The 21,375-nt window shown below is 34.6% G+C and overlaps 1 protein-coding gene across 1 annotated transcript; it reads left to right on the top strand.

The window, feature by feature from the left end:
- The first annotated feature begins 15,339 nt into the window (after positions 1–15,339).
- LOC131629451 (uncharacterized) lies at positions 15,340–18,559 on the top strand. The gene is made up of 5 exons (XM_058900238.1): positions 15,340–15,554; positions 16,181–16,322; positions 16,818–17,415; positions 17,950–18,059; positions 18,157–18,559. Exons 2-5 carry the CDS (start codon positions 16,215–16,217, stop codon positions 18,307–18,309), a joined length of 969 nt encoding a protein of 322 aa, XP_058756221.1. The 5' UTR covers positions 15,340–15,554; positions 16,181–16,214; the 3' UTR covers positions 18,310–18,559.
- The last annotated feature ends 2,816 nt before the right edge of the window (positions 18,560–21,375 follow it).

The following is a 21,375-nucleotide window of genomic DNA, read 5'->3' as shown; positions in this document are numbered from 1 at the left end:
CCGAAGTCTAAAAAAATTATCCGACACTGAGCAACATCCAATAATCATCATAACATATTTACATTAACACCTACCAGTAAGCTCTTAGAAAGATTAACTTTCAAAACAGAGAAGTCTATCAATTCTACACATCAAACTATTGAGGAACTATTCAAATAAAATCACTAGGAATATCATTCAATGCATTTGTAAACAAATTTACTAGTTTATTTTCTGTACTAACATAGGAAGTGGATATGAGATTTTCTTGAACCTTCTCTCTGGTTTTTTGTTATTTTATGAAAGACCGAATTTGATGCAATATATATGGCAGTTTGGTTATCACACAACAATTTCATAGGACAATTATTCACAAATTTCATCTCATCCAAGATTTGTCTTACCCATATCAGTTCACAAGTAGTTTGAGCCATAGCCTTGTAGTCTGCTTCTGCACTTGATCTTACTACTCAATTTTGTTTCTTACTTTTCTAAGATATCAAATTATTGCCGAAGAATATACAATATCCCGTGGTAGATTTATGATCAACTGGACATCCTGTCCAATCTGAATTAGAAAAAACCTCCACATGCATATGCCCATGATCTTTGTACACAATTCTCTTTCCTGGAGTTTTATTCAGATATTTAACAATGTGAATTAGTGCTTCCCAGTGAGTATTAGTGGGGGAAAAACATAAATTGACTTACAACACTCACACAAAATGTAATATCAAGTCTCGTAATAGTTAAGTAATTCAATTTTCTGTGGAACCATATTTTGTTGGTTAAGTAATCAAGGAAGATCCCGATAACATGATGACAACTAAAAAAAGTATTTAATTCAAATGGTTAAAGATGGAAACAAACAAGTTAGGGTTTGATGATCATTGCAAACATACTTTGATGATGGCACTCAACTTGAAGAAATCTCAAGACTCGTCTCCAAGAATAAATCAAAGTATCAATAAAAAGAAAGTGTGAATAAAAAGAAAGTGTGAAAGCTCGCTATGTGGTGTCTGAGTGAACAGTATGTTGTAAAAGCACAAGGGCTTTTTTGTAAAGTTATATGGTCAAATCACACACACTAAAACAAGATTCAAAGCCTATTTTTATTAAAGAATTATTCCTAAAAAGGTTTTGAAGTCGTGTCAGTTGAATCAGGAAGTGTTTGAAGCATTTTGGATAAAATTTGTATTATTCAATCGATTGACATTCATACCAATTTATTGGGTTAGTGAAAAAATCATCCTTAAACAATTGGGACAATGTATTAATGAACGACAATGACTCTATATCATTTCCTTCCTTTTTAAACATCCTAAACGTTTATTTTGAGGTTTTCCAATTGATTGAAGAAAGGTGTCAATCGATTGAAACATTAATTTTGTCCCAAGAAATTTTCCTTTTTTGCGCCACCCTCTAGCCTATAAATAGAGGCCATTCCCTTCACAATTTGACATCCATAATCTTGAGTATTCTATCTCACACCTCAATCTCTCTCTAAAATATTTTTCAACTTTCTCTCACTTAAATTTAGCCGTAGCACTTCGAGGAAGTTCTTTTGTTTAGTGAGAATTTTTTGTAATTTTGGAACGAGCATTGTTGTAAATCCACCAAGGAGTATTTTCTCTTGGTTGAATAATTTATCCATAAGGGATTATGTATTTGGGTTAAAAGCTAAACTCGTTAAGGTTTGGTTTTGAGAATTGCATTCTAAGTCGTCATTTTGGTTCGTAAGCTAAGGCTAGTCAAAAGCTTACCTTGGTTCGAGATCAGTCAGGTTCAAAATCTCAACTTGGTTTGTTGTTATTTTGCTAAAAACCCCTATTTGGTTCGTGAGCTCATCCCGGTCAAAATATTTCTATGGTTCGATATTAGCATGATTTAAAATCTTAATGGTTTGTGGTCAGTCTGGTAAGAACCTCGGTTCGGTTTATTAGTTCAACCTGTGAATACAAGATTACACTCAAAGATGTTTTTGATTTATGGCAAACTCAAATGAGCATCCAAACAAAGCACAGGATGATCTACTATGCATATAGGTCAACTCAACACAAGCTGAACAAGGAAAATGCAGAAAATCAGCAGTTAGGCCGACCTACTGTCAACCCAGGTCGACCTAAAATGAAGAAAAATACATATACTGCTGCTAGGTCGACCTACATAACAACTAGGTCGACCTAATCTAAGAAAATGTTCCCAGAACGCATCAGAAGAGGATTGTGGTCGACCTACTCCTTCAACAGGTCGACCTAACTGGGAGCAAACTTCAGCAAGCACTGCTAGGTCGACCTAACCTCTACAAGAGGTCGACCTAACTGATCAAGAAAGTCCAAAATTCAGTTATTCTTGGTTCCAACTGTTACGCAATCATATATATTGTGCAAGGGGTAATTATTCAAGGTAACACCAACGACTGAAAGATACACAAACGCTTCTCATCTTCGTTCTTCATCATCTCCAACAAAATTACACATAATCATTCTTGCGTTGCGGGTTAGTGATGAGTTCGATAACGTCCATGGAACGGAATTGAAGATTCCTAGTGGGTGAAGGTTTGTGGGGTTTGTTGGTGAATAAAATCTGCGGGTTTTGTCCTCCACGACGGGTGGTTCTTGGGGGTTTTTATCAAGAGGCGTTCATTGAGGATTCGGCTGAGTGTAACGATTGAGGAACGGGGAGTTCAAGGAATCAAGACACTGCAGAAGGGAATCAAAGTGAAGCTCTTGGATAACCTTGATCTTGCTCAAGATTAAGGGGGAAGAAGATTCAAAGGATCGACATAATTGGTTTATCGTTTATCGCTTTGTTATCTTCTTTGTATATACTACTTTCAACATTAATGAAAGATTACCCAATTTCAATTTGGAATTGGGGGCAGACGTAGTCGTAGCGAGGACGATCGACGAACTGCCTAAACAAATATCGTGTTCTTGTCGCTTTTACTTTTTCATTTACATTCTGTTCATATTTGGTTATAACAGCAAATTGATCAACGATTCGAGTGTTAAGATTGTGAACTAAGAACGTACATAAACATCACAATCCATCACACATTGAATCACCTTCAATTTGATCATTATCACCAAGTGTTTGTATATTTGTTTCTATCACTCTTACTGCATTGCAAACATTGTCCATCATACAAAAAGTTAATCTGATTTTCAATAAGAGAAACGCCTTGATTCTGCAACATATACTCTTATCATTTACCTCAAGTCTTTGACTGGTTTTTAAACACATATAAAATCGTTTCGATAGTGGTTCGGAATAGACGCGAGTCGATTCAGAATCACTTCCGCTGAAAATTCGTTTAAATCCGTAAAACTGTGAACGATCTATTCACCCCCCCTCTAGATCCTAAGGCCAGCGTCTAACAAGTGGCATCAAGAGCTCTGGTTTATTCCGTGCTACGTGAAACACTTATTGGAAAGATGGCTTCCGGACCTAAAGGGGCTCATAATAGAGCTCCAGTTTTCAACGGCGAAAACTACAGCTATTGGAAGGATTGTATGTGTGTCCATATCAATGCAATTGATAGGAACATCTGGACAGCTATTGTCAATGGTCCATTTCAGATCACCATGACAAATGCAGCTGGTGCAGTTGTTCCAAAACCAGAAAATACTTGGGATGCTGAAGATGAAAAGAGATATGCATACGATTGGAAAGCGAGAAACATTCTAATCTCAGCTCTAGGAGTTGATGAATACTATCGCGTTTCCCATTGTAGATCAGCTAAAGCTATGTGGGACACATTGCAAGTTGCCCACGAGGGAACGGATGATGTCAAACTAGCTAGGATCAATACGTTAACTCAAGAGTTCGAACTCTTCCACATGGAAGATGGTGAATCCATCGAAAACATGCAGAAGAGATTCGTTCATCTGAAAAATCGGTTAAATTCACTTGATAGACCTGTTTCCAATGCAGTTGCTACTAACAAAATCTTAAGATGCTTGAACAGGCAATGGCAACCCAAAGTTACAGCAATAAAGGAAGCAAATGATCTAAACACTTTAGACATCACAACTCTATTTGGTAAACTAGAGGAACATGAACAACACCTTAAATGCCTTGACATGCATGAGAAAAGGACAAAGAAAGAAAAGAACATGGAGAAAGAGGTAGAGAAGAAGTCAATAGCTCTAAAAGCTTCAAGCTCCAAGACCTCAAAACGAGAGCCAAAGGATAGTGACACGAGTGATGACGAAGACTCCGATGATGAGGAAATGGGACTGTTTGTGCGAAGATACAACAAATATCTAAAGAAAAATGGAGCAAAACATTCTGACAAAGGCTTGATCAACTATAGAAAGCAATCAAACACGTTCAAACAAGATGACGACAACAAGGGAAAAATCAAAGGTCTTTGCTTCAATTGTGGGAAAGCCGGTCACTACAAACCGGATTGTCCATACCTTAAGAAAGAAAAGGAGAAGAACCAAAGAAAAGGTCATAACAAATCTAAAAGAGCCTAAATAGCATGGGAAAGTGATTCATCTAGTGAAAGCTCATCAAGCGATGAAGAAGAATCAGCAAATCTTTGTTTCATGGCTCATCAAAACAAGAAAAAGAAAGCTGTAAGTCATCTTAAACCTGAACTCGTAGATAAGGTATCTCATTCTCAACTAAAACTTGCTTTTGAAGAATTACATAGAGATGCAATTAAAGCTTTCAAACTTTTGGCCTCAAATAAGAAAATATTTTCATATCTTGAATCAAAAGTTGAGAAAACCGAAAAGGATATGGAAGCTTTAAAACAATCTATGCTAGACATTCAAAAGGATAAAGTTGAAATAGATCCTACATCATGGTTTGGTTGTGAGACATGTCACATTTGGCAAAAAGAAGTAAGAGATCTAAAAGCCAACTTAGACAAGGCTCTACAACCAAAAGTGACTTTTGCGGTTGATCCAAACAAGTTCAAAAGATCGTATACTCCTTTATATAGTAAATACACTTTTGTACCAAAAGTATCAACTAGCAAAACTCCATATTCTCATCATATTACCTGTCATTATTGTTGCAAAAAGGGACATACCATTGAAAAATGCAAATTTAGGAGAATTTTAGTTCCTAAAGGAGTATTTCAATGGTTGCCTAAGTGCAACAATTTGTGTACTCACTGTCCAGGACCCAATGAAGATTGGGGACCTTCCACTCTAATTTAATTTTGCAGGAAAAGTGTCTTGACATCGCCGAAAGGTGGTGGTTCCTTGACAGCTGGTGCTCAAGACACATAAAGAAAGATATACCTCTCTTGGTGTGTCATCTATAAAGACAGATTGAAGAACCATACTTGGCAGAGGAATGTAGGTGACCTGGCCATCACAAATGTATAAGATTCATCACAAATACAGTTAACCCGAAAAACACATAGGACGCATTACTTGATGTGCAAATTGGCAAGTTGCATTGCAGAGAGATTTTAAACCTATTCTTAGCAGAATATTGTTTGGGACTATGTCCCGCATCCGGGAGAACATCAAGTAATCGATACTAGATGAGTTTTTCGCAAAAATCAAGCTGTGAAACATTCCATCAAAACAATTCATCATCAAATTCAAGGGTATGTCACACTAACAAGAAGACACCACACAATGATGACAAAACACCTACATATTGAGAAAGCGGTAACATGCACATTGTTCACTTCCAAAAATTTCATTGATTCTATAATATGCTATCAATTAACATGCTTATAGTGACTTCATGTATGTTTATTCATATATCTTGATTTAATATATGTATTCATCATTCCCATTCATAACATATCATAATTTGGGCATACAAGCAAAGAACAAAGCAAAAATACATCATATAGAAACATTTCTAAGGCATTTTTCATCATCTAAGGGAACTTAGGTCGACCTACTCTGTTCTTGAGTCGACCTACAGAAGAATCTTCTTTTCAGAAACTAAAAAGGCCCAGTTGCGTCGACCTACTCATAATTTAGGTCGACCTAAATTGGTCGGTTTTCATGTTACTTCTGTTGGGTCGACCCAGCCACACTTTAGGTCGACCTACTGCGTTAAGTTTTCCAAATTTGGGTCTGTTAGGTCGACCCGACCCACTCTCATTCATTCAAAACATTCCATCTTTTCATCCCCTCTCATTCTCATCACATTTGGTACGGCTAACCCTAACTCCTCAAACTCAAAATTGTTCAAAATCATCCTTCTCACACAAAATCATCAACAACTATGCCTCCAAAATCAAGAAAGGGAAAGGAAGTTGCATCTGGATCATCCTCACAACCGGTAAGTGCTGTAGCCCTTGTTCACCCTGATTGTAGAGATAATTTTGAAAAATGGCAAATGAAAATGAAGGTAGTGAAGCAGTATATTTTCAATCAACATGTTGCTAAAAATATGCATATTCCTGAAGTTGTGAGTCTTATTGAGCATCAAAATGTTCATCCCCTTTTGGAATGTGCCACACCATACTGTGAAAACACTGTTAGAGCATTCTATGCAGGGTTCACAAGAGAGGCAGGCTGTAATTTTAGGTTTAAGATGGGGTCAAGATCTCATATCGTTGACAAACGTACTTGGATTAGTATCTTTGGTCTCAACATTGAAGGCGATGAATTACGTATAGAAGACGGGGACGTACCGGGAATCTATGATCATGAGGCCTACATGAAGTCTATCCTCAAAGATCCTTCCGTCTTTGACAAACCAAATGAAACAATAACAGCCGGTCACCTGAAGAGAGACCCTAGGCTTCTAAATTGGGTCATCTCAAGAGTCATTCGACCACGAGCAGGCGGATTTTCCAGAATTGAAAGGAATGAGATTGTCTTGATGTACTTGATCCAAAACAGAACACGTGTGCACTGGCCACACTTTCTAACTGCCAAGTTTGAGGAAGTAAAGCAGAAGACTACTGCTCTTTGCTATGGCTCGATCATACAAACTATTGTGAACCATTTCGGCATGAAGCTCGATGGATTATCATACATCACAATGAAACAGAACCAGGACTTTTCCCAAACAACCTTAACCCTCATGGGATATCATTGGGATCCAAATAGGAGAACCTATTATCTCATTCAAAAGGGGACCGGAAAAATCATCTACAACTATGATGATCCTACAGAATTTGGTTACACTGCAGAAAATGAAGAAGAAGGAAATGATCAAGAAATAGCAAATGATGAGGATCATACCATGGAAGATGCAGCTCATGACACGGATGCAAATTGGAGATATGTTCCGCCACAACAAGAGGATATCCCTTGGGGATACACAGCTCCACCTCCTCCTGATCAATCCAACATAATATCTATGCTTGAGGCTATGCAACTTCAACAACAGCAGAACTTTGAAACTCAACAGCTTCAATTTCAAACAATGCAACAGCTCCAACAAGATCGCTATGACGAACAACAACAACAATATCAATCGTTGTACAACTTAGTTCAAGATCACAAAAGAGATTTTGAGACGTTTGCCTCCAACTCCACTCTAAGACAAAATCAGTTTGAGGAAACGGCATTGCATCGCCATGCTAATATAAGCCAAAGCTTCAACACTCTCAACATGTCTGTGCTGGATCTGTTGGAACAGGTTGAAGAAGATCGACCTCATACATTTCAAAGAGGAAGAGGAAGAAGGGGCAGGCGTTAGGACGCATTGTTTATCATATCATCATTTCATTGCATTTCATATCATTAAGCCTTTTGTTAAAAACGTTATATGATGTAGTACTCTTTGTTTTCTTTTATTAATCTCTTGGACTACTATGTATGTTGTTGGTTTTCTTTAAAACATGTTTAGTTCTTATGATTTCACCATCTACATGTTATCTATCTCTATGACTACCGGTATTCTTTATTTCTCTTGTTACTCTCCTACTCTGTTTCCTTGTTTCTCTTTTTGATGTTGTCAAAGGGGGAGATAGATGCAATAGATGCTGAGTGTACGGGGGAGCTTTGTGAAGATATTGCTTGGTTGAGAGATAGATGCTGGATGTACGGGGGAGCCTTGTTGAGTCTTCATCACTTACTACCAAAGCTTTTGACTATTGGTTTGCCATCATCAAAAAGGGGGAGTATGTGAATACAAGATTACACTCAAAGATGTTTTTGATTTATGGCAAACTCAAATGAGCATCCAAACAAAGCACAGGATGATCTACTATGCATATAGGTCAACTCAACACAAGCTGAACAAGGAAAATGCAGAAAATCAGCAGTTAGGCCGACCTACTGTCAACCCAGGTCGACCTAAAATGAAGAAAAATACATATACTGCTGCTAGGTCGACCTACATAACAACTAGGTCGACCTAATCTAAGAAAATGTTCCCAGAACGCATCAGAAGAGGATTGTGGTCGACCTACTCCTTCAACAGGTCGACCTAACTGGGAGCAAACTTCAGCAAGCACTGCTAGGTCGACCTAACCTCTACAAGAGGTCGACCTAACTGATCAAGAAAGTCCAAAATTCAGTTATTCTTGGTTCCAACTGTTACGCAATCATATATATTGTGCAAGGGGTAATTATTCAAGGTAACACCAACGACTGAAAGATACACAAACGCTTCTCATCTTCGTTCTTCATCATCTCCAACAAAATTACACATAATCATTCTTGCGTTGCGGGTTAGTGATGAGTTCGATAACGTCCATGGAACGGAATTGAAGATTCCTAGTGGGTGAAGGTTTGTGGGGTTTGTTGGTGAATAAAATCTGCGGGTTTTGTCCTCCACGACGGGTGGTTCTTGGGGGTTTTTATCAAGAGGCGTTCATTGAGGATTCGACTGAGTGTAACGATTGAGGAACGGGGAGTTCAAGGAATCAAGACACTGCAGAAGGGAATCAAAGTGAAGCTCTTGGATAACCTTGATCTTGCTCAAGATTAAGGGGGAAGAAGATTCAAAGGATCGACATAATTGGTTTATCGTTTATCGCTTTGTTATCTTCTTTGTATATACTACTTTCAACATTAATGAAAGATTACCCAATTTCAATTTGGAATTGGGGGCAGACGTAGTCGTAGCGAGGACGATCGACGAACTGCCTAAACAAATATCGTGTTCTTGTCGCTTTTACTTTTTCATTTACATTCTGTTCATATTTGGTTATAACAGCAAATTGATCAACGATTCGAGTGTTAAGATTGTGAACTAAGAACGTACATAAACATCACAATCCATCACACATTGAATCACCTTCAATTTGATCATTATCACCAAGTGTTTGTATATTTGTTTCTATCACTCTTACTGCATTGCAAACATTGTCCATCATACAAAAAGTTAATCTGATTTTCAATAAGAGAAACGCCTTGATTCTGCAACATATACTCTTATCATTTACCTCAAGTCTTTGAATGGTTTTTAAACACATATAAAATCGTTTCGATAGTGGTTCGGAATAGACGCGAGTCGATTCAGAATCACTTCCGCTGAAAAGTCGTTTAAATCCGTAAAACTGTGAACGATCTATTCACCCCCCTCTAGATCTTAAGGCCAGCGTCTAACACAACCCGGTTCAAAAGCTCACCTTGGTTTGAGATAAGCTAGCGAAAAATCTTGGTTTATCTTAGGGACTAACCACATCAAGTTGTTGTTTGAAAAGAAGATTATACGCTTCAATCTACTGTTTGGACGAAAGACTAACCGCTTCTCTTTTGTGTCCACTGATGGTTGAAAGTTAGTCTGAAACTTCATTTTTCCTTGTATAGGGGGTTCGGGAGTTTAACCTATTAAAATCTCTTAAGAATTATTGAATGCTCTCAAGATCAAATCTTGGGGAGAGGATTAGATCGCTCTATTTTGATCGAACCTCTATAATTCTTGGTGTTACTTCTCTTACCCATAACTCTTTATTTTCTACTTATTTATTTTTGGGCTAATGAACTTTTTGGTCCCTCTAAATATTGCAGATTTTGTTTTTAGTCCCTCCAAAATTTTCCTTTAAGAAATCGTCCCTTCAAAAATTTTCGTCTAAACTATTGGTCCCTAACGTCAAATTTGCTAGAAATTAGCTACGACTTTAGCCACCGATTAGCTACGAAATTTGACGTTAGGGACCAATAATTCGGAAGAAAAATTTTGAAGGGACGATTTCTTAAAGGAAAATTTTGGAGGGACTAAAAACAAAATCTGCAATATTTAAAGGGACGAAAAAGTTCATTAACCCTTTATTTTTTCATTGCTAATTTCTTACAAACGTTTTCAAAATGTTTTTAAAACTCTGGTAATGTTAAAGAAAGTTTTTCAAACTACCATATTTCTAAAACACACAATTCACCTCTTCTCTTGTGTCTGGAGTCACATATCCAACAAGTAGCGTCAAAGTCTAACTCCTATTCATTGACTAATCATCTCGGGAGGAAGACAACTTCCTACACACTTTTAAAAAAGAGACATTTCCTAAAAAAATCCCTACCGTTTTATGGTGTTAGGTTTGAATTATGAAAAGCTAGATTTAAAAATTTTATTCAAAGTATTCATCTTAAATTGTGGTAAACTTTAATCTCTGTTTATCTCTACTTACCATGAAAATGGGGAAGGAGTAGATAAACTTGATTTCCTTTGGACCGTAGAGAAAAAGAGAAAATTTAAAATTGATTTCAAAACCAAGAATTTTTAGTAATGTCCCTAGATGATTTTAAACTTCTTTATATCTATACTTGCAAAACCGCCAAGAACTTTCTAGTAATGTCCCTAGTAAATATCATTAGTCTGACATATAGGACATGTTGCATTAATGTCATATTTTTTAGTTGCATGTCATTGTAGTTTGAAGTTTTCAATTTAGATGAAATTTAGATTAAAAAAATTATGCACTAAAAAGAAAAGTATCAATACACCTTAATTATTATGACACACATGATGGTTTAAATTTACACAGTCAATTTATTGAATTAGATTGAAGACATTAATCAATACAAAAGCCATATCATATTTAATTTAAAATTCAATATATAACTTTCAAATATAGATTCAAACTTTAATAAATCTTATCATCAAATTATGTAATGCTTAAATAGAATTGTCATTCATGTTTAATTAAGTTATCAGCATAAAAAAAAATATGAGTTATTTAATGTTAGGATATAATCCACATGAGAAACCTCAATTTAGGATATAGTGGTAGATTATTGGATATAACCCTTATAAAAACTGAGATGAAATCTCAACAAAAATGGATAGATTAACCATTTTCAAAATAATTTCTAAAAACTAAAAATCACTCCTTCTTGATTTTTTTGGATGACTCTTTTGAAGTTATGATCTCAGATGCAGAAATTTCTTCAAGGCCATTTGAAGTGACCATCCTCTTAGTCGGGGTATTGTTTGAACTTGTTTCTTGACTCCAGTTTTGTTGGACGGATGCACTTTGCTGCAGTCAATTAATTTTACAAAAAATATTAGAGTACATCTTAATACATTCATTACAGATTGTGAAGCATATCAAGTTTAGTTTCTTAAATAAGAATAAATTTAAATATATTTTTTACATTTAGCATTTTAAGTACTAATAAACATGTATACCGGTGTGATTACTTATTCTTTGTTATTACATTTGTACAAAAGAATCATCCAGTTGCACATCTTTAATAAAGTTTGATCTCTTAAAATACTACATCAATCAACATGAAGATGAAACAAAATTATTTCATAGAACAAATTAAATCATAATATTTTGTTAGAAGTTTAACAATAGACCAGAAGCACAATCAAAATTTGTTGATGGCTTATGGGACAATTTTTGAAAAAAATTTAATAACTTCGGAAATAAATTTAATAACTTATCATGCTTTTCTAAACATACATCACAATCATAATTTCTTTTACAATACACAACAACCACAATCACATAATTTTGATAACTTATGGGGAAAACTTTGACAGAATATAAATAACATATGATAAATTTTTGACAACTTATCATGCTTTTCCAACCATACATCACAATCACAAACACAAAAATTTTATAGTACACCCCAATCACAACCATACAATTTTGATAACTTATGGGGACAACTTTGATTGAATATTGATAAATTATAAAAAAAATTATTAACTTATAATGGTTTTCCATACATACATCAATTGTGACAAAATGTAGATACAAATTTGTATAAACAATAATGATTGAGAACTTACAGTTGAGTACTCTACATCCTTTGTGGGAGTTGATATAAATTTTTCCATATTTGGTAAATCATGATTTATCCCTTCAACCGTCTTGCACATCTTAGAAACCTTTGAAGTGTAATGTACAAATATAATAATAAAATATTGAATGTTAATCAGCGATAAAACCATTTAATATTAATTTTACATTAAAAGTGTGATTAAAAACATAAGATTATTTTTATATAAATGTACATGCTACATGAGAGAAATATCATCGAATTACCTCATTTGGGTTCATATAATCCTTTATCATTTTGATAACTTTTACATCTTCAGTTAGCGTTACAATCGACGATTGGCCAAAGTAAGGTTGGAACTTAATTCGAAACGCAAACTCCTTTTCTAAAAGTTGGTCTAGGTGTGAAGGGTAAATCTTGTGATTATCCTCTCCAGCCTAAGCCAGATAAAAATAATTAAAGAATAGAACATTGATAAACTACTAAGAATTCAAATGTCTATATAGGTTGAACTTACATCCTTCATCACTTTTCTTAATTCTTGAGCATACATTCCAACAATTGGGACACATTCTTTATCCAAAAACATAAAGAATCCAACATGATTATCGTACTCAACCTCGATTTCTATTTTGTACCTACAATATGGAATACACATACTCAATCAAGCTTTAATTGATTAATGATACCAAATTTTGAGTTTTCTTGTGTATGCAAACATACTTTGTTACCGGTAAGACACCTTTCTGACCACACGTGCATTCAAAAGGCATACCAGGAGTCTTGTTAGGCCTATTGCATGTAGGACAAGCTTCATAATACCAGCCAAACTTGTTTGGCTTGAACCTTTTGGTCTTGCCTACTGTGATGCAGAAACTCTCCTACATAATTAAATTCACATACAATCACAAATTACAGGACTCCAACCATTGAACATCAAAGGTAGAATATTTAATTTTTTACATGTTGCAATCCATTGATCTCTGCAATAGTTTTTACTTCCTTCATTTTTGTGAAAGAGTTGTCTTGTGAAGGCTGTTGTGAATCAGATGTTTGTGAAAATGATTTTAAAGCAGTTTGGGAACTTTTTGTTACACCTAATCTGAAACCATAAATAAGTTTTATATAGTTCATTACATTTATCAAACAAGCAAGATTGTAATTGATATTTAAATATGGACAACTGGTCTTACTTTGATTTAAATTGTACAACTTGGGGATGATCCAAATTGATGTGGAGTCTAGAACCACTCCAAGCATTTGACAGGCTTGATTTCCCAGTTACTAAAATAGAATTGTTAAATGCAACAAATAAAGCACTTTCGTAGTAATGGTTTGTTAATTCAAAAGATATAATAAGATAGAAAATGTACTTGAGTTTTGTTTGCACAAAGCATGAGTTATAATAACAATAGTTGGCTCCTTTATACCATTTGAACTCATATAAGTCATCAATTTTGTTCCATAATCCTCCCACAAAGCAGCATCAATGATGTTTCCACTTAGAAGATTAAAATCATTGACAATGGTTAGATGATAAATTTTTTAAATTACAAAACATTTTGGTTGTATGAGTTCATACCTTTCATCGCTTAGGGAAATATTGGTATATGCCATTGTGCCTCCATTAGCAGGTTGTGATTTCCCAACCTCACGAAGCACTCCAATTACATCTGATACATTACATAAAAATAAGTGGTTCTCGCAAATGATGTAATGCACAATGGACAAACTTTACAATGGTTTAAATGCAATTGATTACCATATAAGTAATCAAACATGAATTTTCCATCAAGAATTTCAGAAATGGCTTTAAACTTGAATTGATGTGGAGGGATGTCTGGGAAATCCACTTTTGAAATAGTAGTGCCACCATTTAAGAGGAGTTTCAACTTGTTTTCGCACAACTTGAAGGAAAAATCATTATCAAGTGGTTCACCATTGTACACTATATAAGTCTGATGTTCTTCGATATTGTCCATCCAATATTCAAAATCTTGATGGAGGGTTAACACATGGATCTGGTCACCCTATAATTTTTAACAAAAATAGAATCATAAATAGTTGGGTGAAAATATTCATTTTAAATTGACTTAAAACTAATGTCTACCTTGGCATCTTGTATGACCAGCTCAACATGCTGTTGGTCACTACGCTCTTTTACTATCCATAAATCAACTACTCGAATAGCAATCTTCCATACTTGATTTCCTTTTTTCAAATCATTTATAAAAATAAATGGCCTTGACATTTTTAAAGTTCAACTGAAATGTAGCAAAAATCACTTGTAATTTATATTGTAAGAAAATATTCATGACATGATAGATTATTCATGTTAAGTTATATCATTGTATCACAAAACATCACAACTACACATTTTAAGACATGTTTGATTTGTGTTCATCTTAATATGTGATAGGTTAATGCATTACAATGTGTGATACATAAAAAATTATTCATTTTAATTCAACCAACATAATTTATTAAATCATTACATGTTTTTTTCAAGGACAAATTGTTAAAACTTATTCTTAAACCATAACATATTATTCAAATAACTTTTTTAGGACATAACTTAGAACATTGACTAAAACAATGTTAAAAACCGGCCTCAAAGTCAGATACCAATTTTTTTTTAAAAAAAAATAGTTAGAAATCACTAAAGGAACCTAAGTTCAAAAGCACACATAATCTCGAATGAAAATAGTACATTGTTAACTCATACACTTAAACAATAGGGAGAACCACGGTTCGATCCCCCACAGCTGCGATCGGGAGGGGGCTTGACCCACTTGATGCCAGAGTTGATCCCCCGAACCGGACTATACCGGTGGTGATAAACCAAATATATATATATATATATATATATATATATATATATATATATATATATATATATATATATATATATATATATATATATATATATATATATATATCAAGTTAAACCCACACATATATCAATAGATAAATAATTCATACCCTTTTATTTTCATCATACAATTGTTATATATGTCTTCATAAATATATCATAGAAAAACAATTTTTTTTTTAATAATTACAAATTACTACACATTTATCCTTAAGAAATAACTTACCATACATTTATGAATTTTAAGAAAGAAGTTACAACACATTTATTAATATGTCAATGTCACACACAAAGAATCGAAATAGAAAACTTTGGAATAAAATAAGAATAAGAATAAAAAGAATGTTCATGTTGTTAGCATGTATTATAGGATGATGAAACAAAGTGTACACGTGTGGAAACCTAAACCTTGAGGGTGCACGTTTCCTTAATTTGTTCCTCCTCGTACCCTATTTCACAAGTCACACCTCTTCTTGAGTGTTTTCCTCTTCAATTCTTCTTCTTTCTTGATTATTTTTCTCTCTTTTTAAGAATTCGGATGAACCCTTTTTCGTGTGGTTGAAAGGGTTTTGTTTTTATAACAGGTACGTTTGATTCTTTCTATGATCGATTCAGCTGTCTTATCTCTTCATATTCTTAATGGGTTTTTTCGTTTTGTTATCGAAAGTTATGAACTTTGTTGAAAAAATTGGTTTTTTTGTTTGCTGGTATTGTGTTGTGTTGTACCCTTTTTCTGTTTCTCTTTGGTTGTGTTGAATTGAATTTGTCACGTGTGTGGTTTTGTTATTTTTGGTAAATTTGTTGTTTTGTGAGTTGTGATCAAACAATATTGAACTTTACTTGATTTTTTTGTTTCTCTCTTTGTTGATGAGAGAGAAGAAGCCATTAGGGTTTGAAGCTAAGAAGTTATGTGGGAAATTAGTTGAAGGTTTTGGTATGGTTTTAGAAGATAAAGTTGTTATGGTTTTGATTTTGGTATTATTAGTTAATTACCTGTTTAAATGGTTTGTCATTAGTTAGTTTTGTAATTATTAGTTAATTATCTGTTTAAATGGCTTGCATGTTGGCATGTCATGTGCTGGAAATTGAATTCTTCTGCATTCAATCTTTGTCTTTATGATCATTGTTCTTTTACCCTTGATGCTGATTGCTAATATAACTTCACCATCAATTTAGGCTCTGTTGAATAATTTCTATCGATTTTTTGCAGATAATTGCATTACAAATCTCATAGGTTAAGATACATGAAGGATATTATGGCCACCATGGAGGTAAAAGGCATAAATTGGGTTGGAAACATGTACCAGAAATTTGAAAATATGTGCCTAGATGCAGAAGATCTGATGTATGAGGTATGTTCTGATTGTGTTTTAACTTTAACTAGGGTCTAGGGGTGGCAAAACGGGCCCGGCCCGCCAGACATTTGTGTTTTGCCCGCACTTTTTCGCTGGGTGGACCAAGGTTTTAGACCCGCACCATCTGTTTTTTTGTTTTTTGTGGGAGTGGGCATTACCATAATTTTTTGCAATATTTAGACTTTAGAGGTGCAATGCCCGCCCCGCCCTCATTTTCTTCGGGGCGGGTCAAAGGTTTAGGCCTATACTCGTTCTGTTTTTGCGGCCTTTTGCAAGGCAGGCATGTCCGTTTGCAACCTATTCAATGTGCTGATTTAGTATTTACACAATAGTCAAATATGTTACTTGTTACTTAATTAATTAACTTTTGTTTTAATGATAACCATGCTTAATTTAATTTTTATGAATGCATACCATGCCTAATTTATATGGCACCTTTTTCAATCATATCAGCCGCTAAATTTCTTATATATGTTTGTTCTTTGGGTATAGGATACAGTTGAATATATTGAGAATCAGGTGCAGAATGTTGGAGAAAGTGTGAAAAAGTTATATTCTGATATCATGAAAGATTTGATTCCTACACTTTCATGTATTTTGGATGAAAGTGACGATGACTCTGAATTGCCGATAGATCAACAGACCGATGCTAGGTTTGGTAAGAAGCAAGTCCAAAATTTCATGGAAAGATATGCAAAAGCTAATACCAAACAAACAGCCGAGCGTCGGAGAATCGGTCTTAATATTGATAAAGATGGCATACATGCTGCAGCATATGATGGAACTGGTAAGACCGGTGCTTTGTTTACGTCGTCTCCGAGGAAGCCTGTCAAAAAAAGCAATATTGTTTCGCGTTCAAGACAACACATTGGGAGCATGGATGTTAAACCAAATCAAGGCATTGATGTGAACAGAGTAAATGAAAAAATGGTTGCAACCAAAATATTCAATGAAATCGCCTCGGCAGAAACAAATACTTGTGTTCCATCACAATGTTGTGAGATTTCAAATGAGGATCAAAATCATATTGCTAGTGTTTCAAAGCCAGCTTCAGATGAAGAAAAACAGATAAGTACGAGTTCTTCTGATGGTGAGTATTTCCTTATCTCATGAACTCTAATATTCTCACATCAATACTAATATTCTAACATTTTCCTTAAAAAAATATGTCGTAACAATTAATTTGTAGAAAGTATTTTTTTTCTATTTAAAAAAAAAGGTTTTTCTGCTAAAAGCGGCCCTAGTTTAAACGAAAACCGACTGTAAGCAACTCGAGATCCCAATGTTATTGTAGGCGGATGGCGTACCATACCATGGTGGAAAGCCAAAAATCCCCATATGGTGCCGCCATCCTTCACAAATTGGCCATGGCGGTTATCAAAAAAATCCGTCACCGCGATCTGTCATGGTCGATATTTGACACCCCATGACTATCTTGCGATTTTCCACTCATCCCTCCTGTTCCCATCCTATGGGCATGGCAGTATGCACAAAGGTGCTTTGATCGCACGATCGTGCGATCCCATGATCTTCTTTGCAATCTTACCAACATTATTTTCAAGTATGTAACATTATTAAGTCATTGAGTTGCATGTTGTTCTAAATCTAATGTCTGCTATCATAGATCAAAGTCCTAAAACCATGCAAGAAGATCTTGAGGAAACTTGTGTTATGGTGACGAGCGACGATCTCGAATTAGTTCCCAAAGAAATTGCCAATCTGAAGGCTAACAAGGTACACACTCCTACTCCCCTTTCTCTTCCAAAAACTGATCTTTATTTGGTATGCGTTCGCATTCACCTCTAACTTGAACAATGTTTTCCTTTTTAAGAAAACAACGCGGAAAGGGTTTTCTTTATCGAAGAAGTCGGCAAGAAAACAAGAGTATAAGGAGCTTGCAGTATGGCACGGGAAGAGCGGAGATTTAATGAAGAAGTTAGATGAAACTTGTAATGTGTCTGAACCTGAATGGGAGCTTCTGTAGATACACAACCAATCCTACAAACTTGATTTCCACTCCAAAAGTCTTTATGAAGGAGATTAATGCACCCTTGTTGCAATTTCAGATGTTGAGAAGATTTAAATTCCTAAAATATCTTTGTAACTTTATTTATTTTAGGGAAATAATGAACACTTCCTATTTGCATATCATGAATTACATTTCCATTCTCAATTGTATGTATATGTCCATTCTGATTGATTCAGAGTCCTCCAGAAATTTCTTTCGTTCAGCATGTCTTTTGGTGACCCTTTGCATGATAGTTATGTAGTTCTATGTAGATTCATATATGTGAATTACTGATGTGCCCCTTTTTAACAATCTTTGTATTTATTGAGTTAGTTCATACAATATTTGTATCGGGTTAGTCCATCCAGTATTTTGCTCCGGCTTTAAATGAGTCACTCGTTTTGACTTTAGGGAATTGTAGTGGTAGAAAAGCGGCTGAAGAAATTTTGAAAATGCCTTTAAATTCTCGGAAGTATATTTTTGGACGTAACACTTTCACACCAAAATACGTCTCAAGTGAGACTCATTTAGTCTGCATATACATCTCCAGATTCATTTTATGCATAATCCATACTTTCGTAATAAAGTTAGGCCCTCTTTCTTATCTTTACGGTCCAGTTTCTCACCAACACTGTCACAACCATTGAACCATTCGTGAAGCCCTCCTATTTTTTGTTTTTTGTTGGTGTTATCTTCTATTATGTAACAGCTTCTAAATAGCAACAGCTTCTAATTTTTCTTTTTCAATGTAATATTGCATCATCGATGAAAATGACAATGTAACATATCTTTATCGAAGAAAATGACATTCATGTATAACAAACAGCCAAGGACTCGCTAAGGTTTGATTCATGTAAGATTGTAAACTATCTCAAATGCTAAATGACAACTTTATCAAAGTTAAATAGAAGGTAATATTTACAACTAATTAACACAAAATACTGGAGGTTATATAAGGAATGAAAAAAAATGGACGAGTATATAAAAAACAACACTATAGCCTTTGATAATCATAATGGAATAGTATAGAATAGAACATAGGAGTTATGTTCTACATTTTATGAGCATTGAAAGCTATTTAATTTGATTTTTTGTTGTTGTTGTTAGTGTCATTTTCTTCAATATTGATGTTAGTTTTCATAGGGTGTCTTTTATGGAAGGACACTCTCTGATTTATTTTAGAAATATATTTTTAGAATTTTTTTTACCAAAACGAGGATTTGACTCAGTTACATATGAACTCTGTATATTTGGCGTACGTTTGAAAGTGCATTTTCAGAATCTAAGGGGTTGTTTTGGTTTTTCATTAGGGTGGAAAAATAATACTTAGGGTGCATTAAGCAATCCCCGACTTATGGATTTTTGCTAGTGAACATGTTGCACAGTGGAATTTGTACGGTGGAATTTGTATTGTGTTAGTCTACTTTGCTCTGCCTTTAAATGGAAGGGAATACTCATCTCACTTTATGGGGTGCGCCCTGCACTTATGAAAACCCAAAAATATTTTTACTGCGACCACTTCGATCACACCTAAAATTATATCAGCTCTCATAATTCAGTCACACATTTCATTTTTGTTAAAATCAGGTCCAGAGATGCATCTTCGAATGTTATTTAAGGTGCATTCGGAGATGCATCTTCGTAAACCTCCTATACTTATTTATGATATTTTTATTCACTAAGTTAGTTTATTTAACAATTCAGCGATGGTTACGGAGATGCATATAAGAAAATGTCAAGCGGGAAATAAAATAAAACACTATCTTACATATTCTTCTTCCTCATGATCAAAATCAACTTATCTCTCAAAATCCTTAAAAAAATTATTTCATTCTCAATCAATTTTTCAACACCAAAACATCATTCTTGTATTTTATCACATCAAGAGAGCAAAAGAATATGGAATAAAGTTAATTCAATTCATCCTTCATTCCTTCCGTTAATCTGGTTTTTGAGCTGAAAAACAACGTTAAGTCCGGATATGCATCTTCAGACTAAGTTTCACTTGTTCCGGCAATCCATCTCTAGATTTACCTAATAGGCTAATACTTTGAGTTTTTAATTTGTTTTTCTATTATGATTGGTACTATATATGGTATATCCAAATATGTTTCTCAAAACTACTATGAAGATGGATGTTAAACCGAAAAAGTGAAAGATGATGTTTAATCACATGAAGTAAATGATGTTGTTAAACCGAGTGATATTAAATTGGGTGCTATGCCGGTTGTTGTCGAGGTAAATGTTCGTGAACAATTTACAAATAAACAAGATTTTGTACGTGAACGTATGCTATAATGGGTGCGTATGGAGGTCGCGAAATTGAGGTTTGACGTTGTAATCAGAAGGTCTGACAATGATTCTTATAGAAAACAAGCATTTGTAACAATGAGATGTTAAAAAAGTGGCACGTACCAGCCACTGATTAGAAAGTTGAAACACAATGATATTAGATTGTGAAAATGTGAATGTCCGCTTAAATTGAGCGGATACTGTAAGACAAATGATACATGAAAATTTAATGTTGCTTTTGGTATACATAATCATGTCTTGAGTGACAAGCTAGTCGGTCATCCAATTGTATGTTGCCTTATTTTGGATGAGAAGGAACTTGTTTCGGGCATGACATTAAACATGGTGGCGCCGAAAAACATACTCACAATTTTGAACCGGAAAGGGCCTCTAAATGTTTCAAATATCAAAAAAGTATACAACGTGTGTATCCGAAACAACAAGGTGATAAGAGGTCCATCATTGGAAATGCAACAAATGTTGAAGTTTTTGGAAGATGAATACTATGTTTCTAGGTACAGAGTTTGTGAGGAAAAAGTCACTTTTCGAGATATATTTTGGACTCATCCCGATTCCATCAAGTTGTTCAACACATTTCTCATATCCACATAATTGATTCAACATATAAAACAAACAAGTATAGGCTTGCACTCCTGAAAATTGTTGATGTTACTTCTACGAAGATAATTTTTTCAGTCGGTTTTGCATTTTTAGGATAAAAAAAAGACAATGTTACATGGGCTTTGAGAA

Source organism: Vicia villosa, unplaced genomic scaffold, assembly GCF_029867415.1.
Source record: "Vicia villosa cultivar HV-30 ecotype Madison, WI unplaced genomic scaffold, Vvil1.0 ctg.000567F_1_1, whole genome shotgun sequence".
Classification (NCBI taxonomy): domain Eukaryota; kingdom Viridiplantae; phylum Streptophyta; class Magnoliopsida; order Fabales; family Fabaceae; genus Vicia; species Vicia villosa.
This window is presented reverse-complemented; position numbering and strand designations above follow the sequence as displayed.